The sequence below is a fragment of the Tyto alba genome, unplaced genomic scaffold (genome assembly GCF_018691265.1).
Source record: "Tyto alba isolate M040663 unplaced genomic scaffold, T.alba_DEE_v4.0 Super-Scaffold_16, whole genome shotgun sequence".
NCBI lineage: Eukaryota > Metazoa > Chordata > Aves > Strigiformes > Tytonidae > Tyto > Tyto alba.
Genome location: NW_024881278.1, coordinates 30,476,163 through 30,496,853, shown reverse-complemented (window position 1 = coordinate 30,496,853; position 20,691 = coordinate 30,476,163). Strand labels below are relative to the sequence as shown.

The 20,691-nt window shown below is 35.2% G+C and overlaps 1 protein-coding gene across 1 annotated transcript in view; it reads left to right on the top strand.

Moving 5' to 3' along the window:
• The window catches only part of TTC27 (tetratricopeptide repeat domain 27), a 133,443-nt gene that overhangs the window by 65,911 nt on the left and 46,841 nt on the right, over positions 1-20,691 (top strand). The window contains exon 10 of the mRNA XM_033011066.2: positions 8,315-8,428. Within this exon, the coding sequence (XP_032866957.1) occupies positions 8,315-8,428 (114 nt within the window). The remainder of the gene's footprint in view (positions 1-8,314; positions 8,429-20,691) is intronic.

The following is a 20,691-nucleotide window of genomic DNA, read 5'->3' as shown; positions in this document are numbered from 1 at the left end:
GAATTTATATTAGATGCTCTTAGGCAAGAAAATATTTAAGACCTAACCAAGGAATAACATATTTTACCCATGCAACACTGAGAAAGAAACGCTAACATAGGACTTGGAATAATGCCTGACATGTAATTCATTTTAAGTGTGTAATACAAGTTGTGATGTTTACAAAGAAAATGTTCATTATCCTTGTCTTGATAGTTTTGCCCTAAGACTGATCAAATAGTAGTCTGCAACTACAAAGAGTTTACGTATTGTTTTGGTTTTGGGTTAATTTTTTTTTAAGTAAATTACAGTTGTCAAAGCCATATGGGAAAAAATGTGGTCAGTTGCTAGCTAAAATCACTGTCTGAAGGATGGGAAAAAGCAGAAATTTTGAACAGTTGCCTTTGTGTTGATGTTTATACACTTTTAATTTGCAGGATAAGTTGGTAATATTTTGATTTTTCTAGTCCAAATCATCCTCATCGTTAGAGTGACTTTAACTGTAGGATAGATTTCAGCGTTTAGTGAAAGTGTGAAATTAAACAGATGCATCAAGCCATATACAGCACAGGTTTTGAGAATTGTTGAAGCATATCAACACAGCCTTTAATGTTGATGTCTGAGCAATTCAACTGACCTTGAGGAGGAGAGATGTATGTGGAGTAGAATACACACTAATGTGAATATTCACTCCTTTTAGATCTTTGAAAAAGAAAGAAGTAAAAAAAAAATTTACTAATTTACTAAGTTTATTGGCTAGTTCATGCTAGGAACTAGATTCTCTGGATAAATTACAGAGTATCTCTTCTTCTCTGCCGTTCTACCTACTAACCACTAAATATATCCATATATCCACTGTCATAAGATTTACAGAAGCCTTGCATTCTCAAGGTAGGAAAATACTATTTTCCCTGTTTGTGTCCCTTATCTTGTTTGTGTTTCTCTCTGAGGACATAATTTTGCCAAATAGGATTAGAATTTGTCAAGTTGTAACGAGATTCATCTGGAGTGAAATCCTAATGTAATTTTTTTCTTGTTGGGCCTTAGAGAATATGAAGGTGTTTATAGCTAATGAAACGTGACTGGAGAATATACACCCTTACATCTTGTAATTGCTTGTGCCTAAAGCAATCCTAATGTTTCTACAGATTAACAGTTTATATATCTGAAGGTTTGCTGTCTTGAACAGATGCTCAAAATTTGTTTTTCAGATTAGTAGGTCTTATCCAACTATTGACACATGCAATCAAGTATCAAGTATTTTTAGTCGATAATACTTAGGAAGGTGAGGAATTTTACCACCCTGATTAGTGGTGTACATTCCAAAATTATTATTTGGGAATGTTGTCTGCAGTACCAGTGGTTATAGATGACAGAATCTGATCATTTCCTTCAGCATCTTGTTTGTTTCCAAGTTAACCACTGTTGTTTGTTCAGAACTATCATGTAGTCATGATGTATATATAGATTGAGGATTGTACTGCAGAATCCATTAGTATAACTTCTCGTGAACAAGCAGTGAAGTCAGTAGACTTGAATTTAGTGTACTGTGTTTTGTTGACACCTTTTCCAATTCACTGTCCAAGATGAATTTTTATATTTTATATCAGGTTATGTTTGAATTTTGAACCTGAAGTCAAGCTGTCATGTACTGGGGTGATACTCTCAGAAAAATAGCAAGTATTCTGTAGTATATATAAGTATATAGGAATGGGAGTTGTTTCCATCTGAACTTCAGATTATTCAATTTCAATAAATGTATGGTTTATAAAGAGACTGGTGGAGTTCCTCTGTTAGTATGAAAAAAATATAACCTCTCCAAAATGTTAGTGTTTAGTCTTAGTCTGGGATAAATTAGATGGGCATTTACAGATACATGTTTTAGTTTAAGGGTTCAATTTTAACACAGTTATATAATAACACATATAGAGGTTTACATACAGTAGTTATATATTGTTATATATAACACTATGAATGAGATAACGATAGAGTGTTTGTGTGTAATACCATGGTGGGAAATGGGAAGAATCTTGGGGTGGCATTGAACTGAGGGCAATGGTGGATCAAAGACAAAAAACTATTTATTCCAATGTTATTCAACATTCTGTAATTCTAAGTGTATTTTTAGTTTATTGGCAATTTCCTCTCTGAGAATACAGAGCATGTGTACTGTGATAATTATGAAATACAAACTTTTAATTTATATAGAGATAAAAGGGGATAGAAATTCCTTTAGGTGGTTGCTAAGCAACTTTTTTGCATTAAAATACTTATACTCACCAGAACAGCATTCTGTGCTCCAAAACAATCCTTTGATATATATATTTATATCAGCTTAAACATCACATACTTCTCATCCAGTTAAATATGTAGCTTTCATTTTGCCTATTTAGAAAACAGTAATGCATTTCAGTTGTGTTTATTTAAGGTTTTGTGTACGTACATAGATATTGTGGTTTCCTCTTAATTTCTGGTTGCTGAAGGATTAGTAAACTGTTGAGTGTTGTGATAAGAATAAAAACACTGCCAGGTGAAATTAAGGTCTGTGAAGCCTCAGCATTATGTGTTCACTGGTGATGATATATAATCAGACCTTCTTTTGATTCTTATTTATTTTTAAATCTTTGGGATGGACATGTACTGCAGAATAGGTATGTATAGTGGGTTTGAACAGAGAAGCTATTTGCTCTGTTTCATCAAGCAGGAAATTTTTACATGTTCATGCACCAAGAAGAAAAGCAAAAAGTGGTCATATTAACTGGGTTGTTTTGTTGTCAAGCTATGATTCTATTGATTAAATGTAACTAGAAATCTAGTATTTTTCTTCTCCTCCTGCTATTTATGCTTTTCAGTACGCATAAAAAAAAATGCAATGGTATTGGAAACTGTTTAGTCAAAATGTACTTTGTACCTAATAGAGTTCTAAAATAATTACTCTTTAAATTTACAAATCCCATTTCAACCAGAAGCTGCCAGTACTACTAGAAATCATCAGTGTTCAAGCTCACTTAATAGAGGATTTTATATTCTGAGCATATTTCTCAAAATTTGTATGCTTTTTGCTTCTCTCTGTACCTTGGCTTGCCTTAATCTTTCGTAGGCAATTAGAAATTTATAAATTCATCTACCTACTTCCCAGGGCAAAGTTTCCTGTGCATACTTTTTTCAGAAATGCGGAGAGTATCTCTTATAAAATACTATTCTGTTAAAAATATGTAGACTAGATTTAAAGAAACTTCCACAATAATATGTCATTTTTCAAGTTTTTCCGTAAGTCAATTATTTTTAAATTCTATTTCTTTTTACCTTTTTTGTCAGGAGGCACTTCCAGAAAAATTCTGATTAAACAAATGTCATTTGAACATGGTTTCAATAAAACCTTGCTTTAGTTACACAGAAATGTAAGTGTCAGATTATTTGTATGACACTGTGGAAAACAAAATCAAATTCTCCCTAATATCATACTAATTCTTGTCTTGTTTCTTAGGATTGAATTCTGTAGAACTTTTTATGGTAAAGAATCCTTTGCCTCTATGCTTAAAAATGATTTAAGCACTTGTAGTTTTCAGTGATAGAGTCCTTCATCAGAGATTAGGAGATAGGTTTGCAAAGCAACTGCAAGAAGCAAGAATTTTGCCTTTTCTTGCCTCGGTCATGTGCCTCCAACTAGTTTTTTTTAATGTATTCACCTAACTACTCTGCACAATATCAGATGTTGAAAAGAAGGCACAGTATTTTCTCACCTTACAGAGAAGCATAAAGTGAGTTATAAGGTTGTTGTTTTGCCTTTGGTTATATTGAAGAAATAAGGTTTTTGTGTTATCTGAATGAATAATTGAAAAGCATCATATAATGCTTGATTATATGAAGCAAGGCTAATGATAAATAGACATGAATCAATCCACATAAGTAATTTGGAAATCTTAATTATGTGTGGCTTTTTGGAAAAACAAACAACAAATCTGCTGAAGTATGTTAACTAAAATTGGTAATGAAACTAGAAAGGGATTTATTTTTTTTTTCCTCCGTTTTTTCTAAATACCTCCCAGTGTTTTCTGTCTGTTTGTTTGTAACTTGAAATACGTTAGCAAATACCTGAGTGAATCTAAATGAAAGGTCATTACTTTGGAGGGAATAACAGAGGAATAGAGCAATCCTCAGGGTGTCTCATGCCTGTGCCTTCAAGTAAGTCATTTCACCACATCCTGTCAATTTGGCCAATAAGCAAAATATTTTTGGTTCAGTGACAGACTGATGTGCAGTTCACACAACTGGGAATTCAACAACTGGTTGCAATTAAAAGTGCTCAGAGTTTGAAAGTCAACTTTGAAATGATAGCTCCATAATAGCAATCATTGTAGTTTTCTAGGATACAGAATGTTTATCAGTGAACAAGGTACAGGAATAAAAGAATGGTCTTAAAGCATGGATCTATAACAAGGAAGAATCAGAAAATATTCAAATTATTTAGAACTGCAGTTAACAAGGATTATTTTTACCCATGCCAGCATGTCTAATAAGCCCATGTAAGCTCTTCCTGACTTTGATATCAGAAAGAATTCCTACAGGAACTCCTACTTCTTTGACTAGCAGACAGAGTAATGCAGAAGAGTTGCTCTGAACAACCTATACCTTTCATAAATCATGGCTATCTGATATAGTCTTATTCATCTGCCTCTCAGAAGACTTTGATTTAGATTGGGTTGTCAGCTGGACATCTTATAGTATTGTGTAACCCTCCTCTATCTGTCCCAGATTTGCCAGGTTCTTTGGTTAACTTTACTGTTTTAACTTGAATATAATACATTTTTGATTTTTAAGTGGCAGGCTGCTATCTCTGTGTGCAGTTTCCTTAAAACCAAACATTGTAACTTCATAAATAATATACAGATGCATTTGTATGTATGTGTACATATGAAATACCAATGGCAAAAGCTTCCTTGAAGATTCTTGCTAGCTTCTTCAGAAGTTTGTATATACATTGCAAATTGTGCAACCTTTCTTTCTCTTTATCTCTAACAAAGTTATTAGAGTGACCAGGGAGTCCATCACACCTAGGTTAAATTCTGAATAATGATGAGGCTGAATCATTCATTAATGGTACCTGAGAGTTAGCCTGGGTTTGGCAGAACTCATGTGGCTGGGTATGATTTGGATGTCATCAGTAACATACGCCTATCTCACAATTCAGGTATTACTTGCCATTTTGTCCTTACATAGTAATGGGGATATTATAAATAAAGGTATTGTACCATAACGACTACTTTGTTATTAGGACTTTGAGGATCATGTCACTTCATTCCAGTGTCATGTAAGGATGATCTATTGAATGAAATGTTCTGTTTTGTGTAATATTTTGATAATCTCATTTTCACACTTTGATATGATGGGAGAGGATGATATAAAGGATTCTTGTCTGTAGGAAAAAATGTGGGGAAGAATTGGAGAAATTAATTTTCCCATGTAAAAGCATTCCATTCGGTGCAGAAAACATTGCATAACCTTATTTTCTTTCCTTTCTTCTCACCCCATCTCATTTTCCTGTTTTTCTTTTTCTTTATTTTGTTGTTCTTTCCCTAAAGTAAGAACAAAGGTGTCTTATGAAGATTCTCAATAGCATCTTTGGTTTAGAGTTATTTTGATGATTTTCTTAGCTGCCTTTGGTAAAGTACAATAATCTTTCAGATATGTTGACAAAACTTGCATAATCTTTATTTAGTTTTTCTTTTTTTTTTTCCCAGATGTTTTATTTTAACCTATAGTCTCATTAATAGACTAGATTTAGCTTCAGGTGAAAATACAAAGCTTTGGGACTTAAAATATTTATGTGGAGATTTTGGGTAGAAGATTAAAGCTTGCTTAATAGTTACGGATACATGTTCTGAAATTACTCTTTACAGCCCTTGAGTATGAACACTGGTACACTTTATGCATGTATTATTTTGTATCTGTAGTGCTTTAGACATTGCAATTAGGCAATGAAAATGTGAGCATTTGAGTTCTGGCACAGTACAGCTACAAAATTACAAGTGCTTCTTAACTGAAAAATATGCCTGCTTCTCATTGTCATATGCAGTTGCAGTGCTTTTTTGTATCAATAAAACTGTTAGAGAATTTAGACTTCTTTTTTTCCTTCTGTTATTGTACAGCAGGTATACCTTACAGTTTGTTTTATGAATACCTTTGAAAGGCAGGATTGTTATTAGAGATAAGACTGCCATTGCTCTCATGGAAGAATGAAATGTAATTACCTCTGCCTCTTTTCCACCTTGTTTTTCTTCTCTTCTCTCCCCATATGACTTTATGCACACCTCATACAGCATGATTGCTTAAATCACTGCCTAGACAGCGGAGTAGGAGGTATACCTAGAGGCAGAGGAGAGGCTTTCCTGAACTGCTGGTGCACTTGCAGAATTGGAGGGCATGGAAACAGAGGCTCTGTGCTATGCCCTGCTTGTGCCAGTTGCTAAGGCGAGCCAGAATGAGGGGACAAGTACTCTGCTGCTGGACAAGGGCTATAACTGGACCTGAAAATATCTTTTGGAGCATTATTAGTCAAGCCCTTAAGTTTTCAGTATTCTTTTGAGATATTTTGTGTTCATTTGAAAAATAAATATTGCGGTCTACCAGCATGTAGCAGAGAAAAAATTCCCTTTAAGTAAAAAATAAAATAATATGACAGAATACCAGTAGCGGAGAAAATGGGGGGAAAGGGTAACCCTTCTCACCAAAAAAGTTTTTAAGCTAAAGTAAACATTGTTCAAGTGTTCGTCCTAAAAATCCCTTAAGACTTTTTTTTTGTCAGCCACCTGGAATGGCCACTGAAGAATAAATTCAGAAACCAGGATCTTTTGTTAGGAATGCCTTCCTTGTGTCCTTCAGTTGAGAGTTTGTCTTAAGACCAAACAAAAATAGGTAGTAGATTGAACTTCCCATGATGAGACAGGAGACAGATGAGCGCTCAGAACTAGAATTTGGACCAATTAACGGATTTACTGAGCATCAATTTGTAAAAGGGCATTTGAAAGTATACAGAATATAGAATGTTGCAGTTGTGTTCCCCTAAGACTTCTAGATCCTCAGCATGTAAAGGATGTATAGAAGGCATTGGGTACTTAGTGTTACACTGAGTAGAAGTCATGAAAGAATCAGTGCAGAGGTGGGTGATTGAGAGGATCAGATGATGTTGAAGTACTTGGTGGCTGTATGTGCATTTGTGCTGCTTTCATTTATGCTTTCATTTGCTTGAAAAGAAACCTTGTTTCTGCTTCCTTTCCTCTGAAAACACTAGGGAAAAGAAAAACAGTTCAGTTACAGTATGACAGAAATTTGTCAGGCATTTCACACAAACCACCAGCAAAGTATACTTTTTAATGCTTTGTGAGATCTTTGTGAGAGGAAAGAATAAAACCACTGGGTCTTTTTCTCCAGTCTACAAATATCTACAGACAAATGTATTTTCTCAGAGAAGCTGGATTGTATTTGTAGTGTCAATAAAATTAGCAAGTAAGTTTTCCTCCTGTCTCCCTTCTCAAAGTGAATATCTAACAGAAAAATGGTATACTGTGTCTGAAACCATAATGGAAAGAATCCAGGTGGTCTCTGTACCTTATTAAGGGATATGAAAATTGTATTGGCTTCCTAAAAATCAGTGGCTGGAGACTGGCACCAAGTTCCTGGCATCAGAGCAGGTTGTTGCAAGTAGTAATTTACCATCTCTTTAAGAAAGCTTTTTACCTGGATTATTCTGTATTCTCTATACATCTACTACACATAACAAATTCTTCCTGTTATTCTCAAGTCGTGGCAAATTCTAAATTAAATAATATTCTTCAGATTCTTAGCAATTTCTGCCTATTTAATGTGGAGGTGCTATTAACGTAGCCATTGGAACACCTCACGTATGAGGAGAGGCCAAAAGAGAACTGGTTTTGTTCAGCCTTAAGAAGCAGAATCCCTGATGCTGTCTTCAACTATCCCGTATGCGCGTGTGGAGAAGGCTGAGCCAGACTGCTCAGTATTAAATACTTTATTTTCCTTTCATTCTGAGTAGCCATTTTAACTTGTGCAGTTTGGTGTATGCACCATATGGATACATGTACACACAATGCTGCAGTAGCTGAAAAGGAGAAATTAGTTTTGATGGCCTCCTTTTATATTGAAAATAGATTAAGGTAATCTGTACAGCCTTCAGTTCATCAAATAAGTACTACAAACACATATTTGACTTTCAGAATAGGAAACAGTATTCATGCTTGAGAATACTGTTAAAAACTTTACCGTCTTCGGTGTCTTTTAAAATTAAATAATGAAGAAATGTTATTTTTCTCTGCAGTTCTTGCTCTCTCAGCCGAAGTTCTGGGCTATTCAGACATCAGCCTTACTCCTTCGGACCAAGCTTGAGAAAGGAAGTACTCGCAGAATGGAACGGGCAATGAAGCAGACTCAGGTAAGACTTTTGAGCTGCCTTGTTATAAATAGGGATTCTTTATATATGACATGGAAACAGGCAGGAGTTAGGTGCTTCTGCACTTCCTCTCCACGAACTGTATAGTGAAATAATTTTCTAATTATGTCTCTAAATTTGATGCAAAAACAACAAATCCTTTCATGTCTGCCAGTCTTGAGATAAACTCTTTTACGTACAAATAATAAATGGTCACTTTCTTTCAAAAGCGTGACAGGTTTTGGAAGATTGAAATTAAAATCTGTTTTCTTACCTGTTGTTTCTGACTTATGAGGAGTTTTTTATGTGTAAGTTCATGAACGTAAAGCTGCTACTGCTTTTGTATTTTTTAATAGTTTTTACTCATCATCTGTAGAAAACACTGGAACTTGTAAATAGTCACTGGTATTGTGAGAACAAGAAAACACATTTGTGAATAAAGCAGCACTTTCAATTTACTGTTTTGACATGATACTTAGTGATTAGTATTTTTATTGCAAGTTTGAGGCAGTGATAAAATAATCGTGTTCCAAACAAAGAGATGATCAGTTTCCAAATACAGAAAAGGAATTTTAAAATACTGAATAATGTCAGCTAATAGGATTTATTTTAAAAATAAATTTTTCAAATGAGAGGTCTGTAGGCTTCATGAAGATTTTTTTTTTCCATCATATTACAGAGTTTTGTTAGCTGTTTGTCATCATTACGCTGTTAAGTCTTGTTGTCATATGTGAACAGCAGGTATTTCTATATGTCCACTAGGCAACAGTCCTGCTGACTAAAATGGCCAGGAATGTGTAGAATTTATGATTATGGTGCTGTGTAATTAAATCCTGAAAAGTTGGTGTTTCATTTGAAGTCATTATTAATGCATGGATCTTTGAAGGAGTGCAGCTTGGACGTGCTGCTGCATTTTTCTTTTGCTGAGGAGGACATAGAGTTGCTATAGTGGAATTTCCTGGGGTCAGTAGGAGAGTGTCAAGGAAGCCAGGATTCCAAGTCTGGGAGATGTAGCATCTGACAGCATTTGGGAAGCAATCTCAAGATCTTTGATGCCCTAAGCTGTAAAACAGTTGGAGCATCTCCAGCATTTTTGTCTAGCTTGATTAAACCTGAGTACTGGAAATTGTTGTACTCTATACAGTTTGACAGTCTCATGATGGAAATAATCATGAAGGGGTTCTTGTTGCAAATACATTGTTCTGACTTCATGTGCTGCAACTGCAGTAATGTGAAGGATTTGATTAGCATGCACTGTGACATTTCAGGTGACCTCACATTAGACACAGAATCTGTGGGTTTAAATATTATCTTTAATCCTAGTATGTTGGTGTTTGCTTTCATTAAATTTTCTAGACATTTGAATTTAATGACATATTTGTGTTGATTTGATACAGTATCAAGCTCAGTGTGCAAAAATAGTTGAGTTGCTTAAAGATTGATATATGCTAAATTAATCAAATAACTTGACTAACTTTCCATTTAAGGTTTTCATTCCTGAGTTTCATCAGATCAGAATTTTTTAATATCATGTTTTTCTAACAGTTCAAAGAAGGAATCAGAAAACATAAGGTGAATTATGTTATTTTCATACATAACACAAGGTTTTTTGATATATCCTCTTCATGAAGATGTCAAAGAGCTACCAAGTTCTACAACTATTTATCAGTAGAAAATGGATTTCAAAACCATAAAATTTTCATACAAAATATTTTTGTGGGAGTGTTTTGTTTCATTGTGTTTGTGTGTGTGTGTTACAATTTCATGTTTACTAGTTCAGATTGTTGTAGGAAGATTAGGTATTGAAGATTAAGGGAGGAGATGGGTGTAAATATGATTAGATTCCCCCCATTGTTTGCAATATCAAATTTTCAAAGTAATCATAAAAATTCTTGTAAGACAGCTTGAATAAGTTGTGGTAAACTAAAGCCTCTAAGTTATTTCAGTGATGTCTGAAGAGTGCGTGAGCCATTAAAGGCTCTGACTTATTGATACGTGGCCTCTCCTGTCCTCTCCTACTGTAACTGTCTTTCCTTTTCCTATTTCCATCCTTATCTGCTGGGTCTGCAGCTGGTAAGCATCTGTTCAGAGGAACGTCACTGGGCAGGTGTATGCTGCTTTTCAGCCCTAAAGCAAGCTAGAGTACATTGTTGGTTTGTCAAAGATAGTGGCTTTTGTCTACATGGTTTTTGTGGGCCTGGCTATGTTTGTTGAACTTAATTATTCAGAAAATAATTGCAAGTATTTTTGAAATGAGGGCATATTGGTTGAATTTAGCTGTCACACTCCAAGTATTAAATATATTCTTACTTTAAGTTAAACAGTTTCTATGAAAGTAGGTAACAGTTTTTATGAAGTATTTTTTTTTCTAATTGGAAAGCTTCAAAAGGAATTGGAATGATCATTTTCAAAACCTTTTTCTGATTACTTTAAAAATCTGAACTACAGATAGTGTAGTCTTTGGAACAGGTTTTAGAATTATCATTCTGGGTACTCTGGAATGTGCTTCAGCTAGTAGCTAAATGGAAGTGAGGAGAGATTTTTTTTCCTTAACTTTTTCAGGATGCTACTGTTTGTCTCTATCCAGTTTTTGCTTAAATGAGGTTTGGATCCACAAAAATAAGGTTGAAGATTTCTAGAGCCAGTACTTTTTTCAACCATTTTTCTAAGAAAAAGAAACAGTATTTGAGAGCTGAGACAGTTATTTTTACATTCCACTAGACTATTTAATCATGACCAGTATAACATATATTGAAGTCTGGATTAAGGTATTGCCAACCAAAATGTGTCTCTGGATACAGTACGATTTTTTTTAAGGTTGGGTGTTTGGTTTTTTCCATGTGGCTGTAGGTGAGGGAGGGTGAGAAGTGCTAGAGTGGAAAGAGGGGGAAGGAGAAAACTGGAAGAAAAAGGAACAGTTTTTGATAAATAGCTCTCCACATAACCAGAAACCTGCCATTTCTACGTCAGTTTTGGGATCTTCACCTATCTTCTATTGTAAAAAAGTAATTCAGAAACTATTAATAGTGGAAAATGCATTGGAATAAGCTGTTAAACCACAAATTACTGCTGAAAGTGCAGCCAGAGCTCAAGTAGAAGGATAGGGGAGAAAAAAGGAATTTTGAGTGGTCTGGGAGCTATGAAAGAAGCAAAAAGGGATGGGTGATTTAAAAATAAACAAAACCAAACCATTTTAAAGCACATAAAGGATAGCATCACACTGTAGTTTCTTGATACATGAAATAAGTGTACTCTTCCATTTCGGTGGATTTTAGAATAGTTTTAAGAATGAAGCGAAACGAATTAAAATGCCATGCTTTTCCAAAGGATGGTGAAGCAAGAGCATCGTTACTGCTGGATTACGCTGGCAGCGAAAGTGGTGAAGCTGCCATGTGCCTGGTACACCAGTAGCCTGCTCGGGCTTAGCCCACAGTGACTCATTACAGCTCCTCCCTGCAGCTTGATCTGGGTGGTTACACTGGCTACCTCTGCGCTTGCAGCTTTTATCAGCTTGTTAGGTGCCCCTTTTCTGATTGTATTTTCTGCTGCTCACTGCACCTGGTGATAGCGTGGCTGTAAGCTAATCGCTTGGTTTTCCTAACACGCAGTACAACGTATGCGGTATTTCATACAGTTCCCTCTTGCTTGCTTTTCTTGGCAGCAAAGCAATTTGCCTGCTAGGGGGAGAGAAATGTGTCTTGAAAGGGTGTTTTTAATAAGACTTCAGGAGAGCTGGGAGCAGACTAGCAATATTATAGGCTAATCATTATGTCTAAGATTGAAAGGTCACATGAGATCTTGTTTTATATCCTTAGTCATACACAAACGTATGTGGTTGGGAATTCTGTGTCAACTGCCCTGTAATTTTCACTTAAATAATACTTCAGAGTGTCATTTTCTCCAGCAACTAATCTTTTTCTGTGTGTATGAAAAAGGGAAACAATGATTTTATATTTTTTTTTTGTTTAAATTGTTCTTACTATAGAAACATGCTAGTTGGTGTTCAGTTCTTTCAAATCTGAAAAGAGTTTATGTATACCTATAGAAAGAAAAGGCTGGTATAAATCTAACGGAACTGGTGTCTTGAGGTCTGTGGGCCTGAATGCAACTTTGCTGTTCCATTATTTTCACGTTGATGGTCTTTAAATGGTTATACAAGAAAGTTATGTCATTTATCACAGAAACATATCCTTTTTATTTTCAAAACTGAACTGTCACCTCCTTGCCAACTTGATCCCTGTACTTTACTTTATTCAGTGGTTGTTCTAAATTGGACAAAACCAATATTTAAGGGAAGAGTTCAAAAGGGAGAGTGGAGCAGTCTTCCTTCCACTAGCCTGATCTACAGAGGTTTGAGGCTTAAAAAATTCTTCCCACTTCTTTTGCTTCTCAGGTCTCATATCTTTCTGATCAGGGTTCTCAAGACCGTGGTTGGAACAATGTAGAGAGACTTTCAGTATGACCAAGGGAATAATATCGCTTGTCAGTTCAGCTAAACTATTAGGTCACCACACTAGGAGTTTCTATTCCTAATCTTTAACCCCTTTTTGTACTCTAGGAGTACCTTAAATAAGATTTAATAGTTGCTTTTAGTTGTCTATAGAATGGGAGAGGGAAGGAAGGAGGAGAAAAAGTAATTGTGAATAAATTTCTTCACATGAAGTTGGAAGTTTTAACAGAAGGTTATTGGGATCTATGAGATGAGCTGGTGAACTGAGAGAGATTTAACTCTCTTCCGGAGAGTAGTAAGTGGAATACAGACCTCTTGTATCTTGTAGAGATCCTGTATTGATATCCCAGTAACTCTCAACTACTAAGAATTGTATTTATTATTAGAACACATGTTCCAACAAAGTGTTTAAAATGAGGGTAAAAGCCAGGTGTCTTATAAAACCTTTCCTTAATAATTCTAAGCAAGATCACAAGGTCTCCAGAACACTAGAAATAAAATTTATTTCTTCAAAAAGCAAGCAGAAGAAAGAGTGACCTCTTGGTGATAGTCTCAAGACACACTTTTCCAGAATGTATTTCATCTTGCTTAAGCAGATGACAGATTTGACAGAAGATGTTGCATGACACAAGTGATTCTGGGGATACACTGAACTCATTAACATACTTCAAAATCATTAACATGGCGGTGCTTGGCCCCCTCTGTTTTTCTTCCGCAATGCAATTATGGTTTTTGTTGGGGGAAAAAAAAATAATAAAATCAGAGATCCAGTCTGCCAAGAATTATTCAGGAATAGCTGAAGTATTTTTGTACCACTGGTGAAAAAGAGAATATTGAATAGTATATTTTTCCAGGTAATGATTTCTGCCTAGGAGTTTTCTACTGCACTGTTGTATTTGCCAGTTTGGGTCAGCACTATTAGCTGCTGTGGGGAGAAGAATGAAACCATTCTTTCTGTGCTAAAGTTCCTTCATATTTTCTCAGCTAGTACTTTTAAAGTACAAACCTTTTTGCTCATTTGAAAATTATGTTCAATACCTGTGCTGTTCCTATTCTAGTGTCAATGGACTTTCTAAAAGCAGCCAAAAATACTAAGCCTCCCATTTTTAACAAATGTTTCCCATTGAATCTTAGCTCTGAAGGCATTTACCTTTCTCCCTTTAGAGTCTCTTCACTCAGTGTCCTGATAATTCAAATGATGGTATTTTAGAGTCATAGTGTCAGATAGGAGAATCCTTAAACCATATTGAGTGGTAACATTATACTTTTTTTATAGAGAAAGTGGTGACAGCAAGTTTCAAAGAAAAATACGAGTATCAACAGATGCCAGGACACCACAGTCGCATCTTTCCGTCTAAGCTTTGCCTTAAAAGGCATAAGCATTATAAACTCAGCTTCAACGAACTAAACAATTAAAATAATTAAGTTCCACGTGTAATCAGACCAGATGTAAGGCACGGAGGACACACTACTACCACCTATTGCTAAACTGAATAGATGAAGCTTGACAGCTGTATGTCATAAATATTATTGCAAATCTGGAGATAGTTATCGTGAGGTGAGATGGCAAACCACATTCAGAAATAGCCCAGTACTGGTAGACAAATTTTCTTGAATCTCATTGTACAGTGCATATGCCAGGTACTACAAAACAGACTCTCCCTAATCTGCTAAGGCAGCTGTTGGTTCCTCCTATATTCTGATTAAACTCTAAATTATCAGTGATGACTTTTCTTTTTTTTTCTTTCTTTCTCCATTCCTGTCCTTACTTCCCCCTTCAGTGAAAAACAGAACGCAAAGGTGATGCAAGAAGTCTTTGGATCTGTTTTTCAGCATTGACTGCAGTTGTGCCTTCTCTCAGAGCAAGTTGATTTGGGCATTATAAAAGCAGTGTAACCACATCATCTTGGAACTTATTGCAGGCTTACTATTTTGAAGCATATGCAGTTCCTGTGCAGGTCTTGCACCCTGTGCAAAGTGTTTCTGTTCTCGCCAATGGCAGTATCACAGCTAGATAACTAGTTACAGAGGACTTGCATCTACACAAGATGCAGTTGTCCTCCATGGATGAGCCTCCAGACATGATTGCATGAGACAAATGTCTACTGATTTAGGGCAGATGTATGCAGCTATATCAAGCTGTGACAAAAATGTCAAGTCATCTGATAGGAAAGGGGGAACTTTATTGCAGATATCTTTGGGAGAAAGACTACAACTGCCTCTCCTGTTCTTGACTCATAAAGATGCAAGTTAAAGTTAGTCAGCCAGATATATCTGGCATTTGAAACTGCAGTGTGAGAGACTACAATCCTGCACTGCAAGCAAGCTGCAAGCATACCAAAAAGGGGACATGATGCATGTATGGAAGTGGGGATGTTCTTTCCCCAAACACCCAATGATCTAGCCTGGTTTTGGACTAATTTTAACTGTAGCGCTGTCATAGTGAATTGTTGGATGATGTCAGTATTCTTGCTTTTGCAACAGAAAATGGGTGGTCTGGTTTTAAATCCATCCTTAACTAGTAAGCTTGTTAAATCACGGTTCTTCTAGAGACTGTAGGGGAAGTTCTGCTTACACCTTTTGAAGCATCATAAAAATGAATAACATCATTGACAGGTGAAACAGATTTTTCTTTCAAAACAAAAACATTCAAGAAGAAGGTTTTGATAAGGATAATGTAATAATTATAAAATATTTAAAATAACATAAAAATAAGTAAAAAAAAATAAATGTAAATGGCATAAAGATTAAAAAAAAAAAAATACATGGTACTTTTCTGAATATTTTGTGACCTCTCTAAGTGGTTTTGTCCTGAGGCTTAAGTCATTAACAGGCTTTAACATTGAAACTCATATCCTCAGCCCTGGCACTCAGTAACTTTGGGCTCAATATTTGTCCAGAACAGCAAGCCCATAATTTTGCAAGTCAGTAATGCTGATGTGCTATTAGAAGCTTCATTTGTTTTAGCATGCTTCTTTAGGTGGTAGTGTTTGACTACCACAAAACATTCCAAATGGTAGTTCCATAGGAGATGCTCTAAATTGCCTGGTATACTGCTTGGCCCTCAGTTTCAAATGAGAAGGAAATACTACGTCAGGCATTTGCAAATCCAGTTAATTTCTACTCATGACCTTGACCTCTTTTGTGCTAATTTTGATATCAAAATGCTTTCTATTTCTTTTGGGATTGTTGAACTCATTTCCTCTTGTGTGCTTTCCTTCCCCACCCAGCTGCAAAAGCCCTATTATAAAGAAATTTAAGCTTTTTTTAGTAAAATGACACTGACAACCTAAGTGAATATTTGTTTCTTAGTTGGCTAGTATTGTTTTCAAAGTAAAATATATGTTTGCAGGTCCCTGTATAACAAACAAAACCGTTCACAGTAAGATTCTACTATATGACTCGTTTTAGAAAAAATGCAGACATGCACAGTTCCAGCACCCTAATCAATAACTTCTGCCCCAGCTATCAACAACTATCAACATCATCTTGCATCTGAAAAGTTCACCTGGAGTTATGCAAAAACATACGTCTTATTGGTAGTCCAATACTTCAAGTTCTTTTGCACAGATGCTTTACAAGTTTTTGGCTTTCCCACTTTCCCTCTTTCGTGACATCACAGTGATTAAAGAGGTGAATCTTGTACCTTAGATTCAAGAGGCAGTCTCTTCGGAATAATTTTGGAATTTTAAGTCATTACAATGTAGATAATTTTGGATTATAATCTTGCTTAGACATGTAAAGGATACTTAGGGAGTAAACTAAAGGTGAAGAATTAATTTGTTTGCCTGAGGACAAGGTAGTAATGCAGTGGGGAAGAATTAGTTACCAGAATATCACAAAGGAAAAGGTCTGGGAAACGTTGTATAAACACTAGTTTTCCATCATGTAAAGTAGAAAAAAAGAAACAGCTTTAACTGGTACACCAGAGAATTAGACTGAAAAGCCTCATAGATAAAAGGCCTACTAAAGGTAGGTGGTAAAACAAGCATATTTTTTCTAACTGCTCATTTTCTGAAATAAGTTTAACAAGAAGTAATAAATATTGTTTAATAGAGTAGGAAGTATAGAATAGTTCTGTAAAATTGGTAATTTAGCTGAAATGTTTAATGCTGAATACTTAAAAATGTCAATATACATTCAGTGTCTCTATTGATGACGCAGTTGCTACCTCTAGAACAGCAAAGCTGAAGTGATAACACAGTTATGACATAAGCTAGGGTAGAGAAAAATTGGTACATCCAATTAATGTTTAGCTATTTTATTACAAAATTTATTAAACCTACATTTATAATCAGTAATCTAAATTAATATACCAGCAAGATGTGTTTTGATGCTGGTGTTTTAAAGACAATTGGATATGTGATCAGCTGAAAATTATCGGCAAAGTACCTGTAATAAGAGTGTTGAAGTGGTAAACCACCCTTCAACAGCTGCCACACTGGTACAAAGGCATTTTTCCTTTCATAGCTCAAAACCTTCTTTATTCAGAGCTGAGAAACATCTTGGGAGCTGATAAGACAAGAAGGCATGTTTTACTTGTTTGCTGTATAAAATTAGGCCTGAAACAGAGATCTGCTAATTTCAATGTCTTGTAAAACAATGTGATCAGAACCTATGCATTTCTAAGATACCTATAAGAAAGGAGCAAATTGTAAATGCAAAACACATTTTGGTAGTTGTATTTCTGGTTACAAGGCATCTTATTTTATTTAACCGATTTGATAATGTACATTTGTTTTATTTGCTAATCACACTTCCATTTCTATCTATAAAATCTTAAAGCAGTGGCAACTTTATTTAGGATGTGAGAAATGCCATTCATTATTCTCTAACATTTAAATTTTAAAAACCGAGAATCTGATGATAAAGATACAGTTGTCTTAAAGATGTTTACATTGGGTCCTCTTGGTTTAAAAAAAAAAAAAAAAAAAAGATTCTGGAAATAAGGCAAGGATGTCTCTCATTGCTGATGAAAATCTTTTAAAGGGAAAGAACATAAGTCGCCAATGAAAAAAAAAAAAAAAAAAAAAAAAAACACACAAAAAAACAGAAGAAAAAAAGCCCAAGCAAATAAAACAGCAATGAAAAAAACCCACCAAAAGTATTTGCAGACTGAAATAATATTGAAGTTTAGTAATTCAAATTGCATAATTTTTTATCGGTTCTCTCTGGCTCAAATATGCTTTATCTTCAGTGACAGAAATCTGTATGTATATTTTGGTTGATTAGGGCAGTAGTCTATTAAAAATATGGAAAGCATTTACTCCATAAAATGGCTCATTAAGAGCCAAATTAAGACAATTAATTTTGCATTCTTTTCAGATTTTAATAGTTTTCAAGAACAATTAAAATATATTCAGAGCAAGTATAAAGTGCCCTGATGATGATAGCTTTGCAGTTATAATTCAGTAGTGGTGACCAGGTTATTACAGGTAAGAAATTAAATCATTTAAATAAAACAAAGCAGTTCTTTGTCCTCTCACAGTTTTCTCCAGAGGCTATACCCTCAATCTTCCCCTGCAAAGCCTGCCAAATGAATGAGTTTTTCAGCATGACGAGAAGGCACTAAGTGCATAGGTTATTGTAGATCAAGACGTTCCGAGGCCACAGTTAACTGTCCCTCAAAATGTAGAGGATTAATTCAGTCTTGAAAGACTCATCTATAGTCATGCATGGAGTAGATAGGGCCTTCTTATTACTGAAATGAAGTTAAGATGTACAAAAACAATTGCTGGGAAATAGTACAATAACAATGAGACAAATGTTATTGATAGAAGTGTTTGTGTCTGTGTGCTTTTTAATATTTTGAAAGTGATCCAGCATTGTTCTGAAAAATTCTTCCATTAGAAGGTATTTTAGTGCTGCTTTAACCACTGCGGGAAATGAGACACTAGAGACTGGCCTTAGTTTTAACAGTATTTAAAGTGAAAGAATATGGAAATGGTGGTGCCCTAATACTTGCAAAAGTTGGAATAGGTAGTAAGTTAAAGCCAACTTAGCAAATGCAAATAACTAGTGGTCCCTGGTTTTTGTCCTTGTATACTCAATAAAGAAGGAATGAGCAGTCTGTCAGTAAGGCTTATATTTTCTCCTGATGCCAAAAAAAAAAAAAATTTTTACTTCCTCAGGTCAACATGAAAGGCGTGTGAGAGGCTAATGCATTTATTGTCGAAGGAGATTTTCAGTGGGAAATATGATAAAAGCTGAAAACAATTACTATCAAATTTTAAAATAGGGGAAAGAAAGTGGTTGTATAGCCAGATGGGGTAGAGTCTGAGAACATCACACTGGAAGCATTTTACTTTTGTTATGTAGGTCAACAGCAGGGATAATCAAGGAGAATGCTTTAGGCAGTTTATTTCTTGAACAACAAGAGTAAGATTTCAGCAGATCAGCTGCTGCATTAAAAACAATGAAGTATAAGTGTCAGAGATTTGTAATCATTGACCTTGAGAGTATGGATTCATAGAAAGTGGTGTGAACGGATTTGTAAAAAAGGTCATTAAACTGGTGGCAAATCTTTGTGAGATAAATTTAGAAATAGTGAAGAAAAATAGTGCTTGTGGAAAAGATAAAATAGAAAATAATGGACTATTGTGTAAATAATGAGGGAAAATGTTATTTTTCTTTTTTTAGATTAAATGATTGTATCATTTACAAAAACAAGAGCTAATTCAAAAAATGCAAATATTACTGCTTTGAAATTAGTTTGTAACTAACTGTGATGCTGTAGTAGGGAGTTAGAGCTGCTTTTTCTGATAGATGTTTTTACCTAAAGGATTTCCATCATGCCAAGGGCCTAGCACTCCAGTTGGGCTATTAAAAAAATTATTTAATATGGTAACTGTACATGGTTTCTAAATGTTCAGAGGTAGGAAATTTTGGGAATCTAGTGTATAAAGCATCAGTTGATTGGAAATTATTGTACTGGCGGCAAACATTGGAATGGCGTGGGCTGGATGTAGCTTCTAACCAGAGAACTGTTAGCTGGCCTAACTCAGCTCATTTAGTTCCTGTTCCAGTTATAGTTACGAATTGAGGAATATATTTGGCTTCTGAACATTCCAAACTGATTTAAGGACCATTGATTCAAATAATCATTTGGATCTGTGTATGGAGAGTTCTATGATGATACGATATTGGCTCTTTTCAATATTTCCACTTGCTTTTGCAGTTACCCAGTTTCTTCACAGTATTGCTGTCTGTCTGAATATTGTCAATTACAGTACTGTGGTTTTGTGATAAGACTTGGACATTTTGACAGATGTGGAGATGTTTTTGTAAGCGATATGACCTACCGTGCCTGAACTAGATTTTGAATTGCATAAATATTATTGTTTGTAGCTATTGCGCACATTGCTATGCTATACCTGCCCATTTTTCCAGATGCAGATCTGTGCAAACATTGAAGTTGCCTAGAAATAGAAACATACAGTAAATGATTCTACCACAGAATGCTTTGTCTCCTGATTTATTCCATTTTCCCCCTGTGCAAAATGTGTGCAAACAAAGCTCATTAATAATGTTGGAAGTTCAGACACTTAAGAGTTATAAAATGCCAAATTATAGTGCAGTCTCAAACTATTTGAGGAGCTTGCAAGCTGCACATTGCCAGGACAATTTCTCTGATCTGAAATCTGCTTTCTTCTCTCTGCTTCTCTATTAAAGCTGCAGGCTGAGGGTTGGATGAATGGCCAGAGGCAGAGCAGAATCCTGGGCTAATGTTATTCTCTCCCCTGGAAAAAATGGTAGCAGGAAGTAGACGGTGGGAGCTGCTCGTGGAGGAGTTAATTTGTCTTTCAGTCTTCTTTCT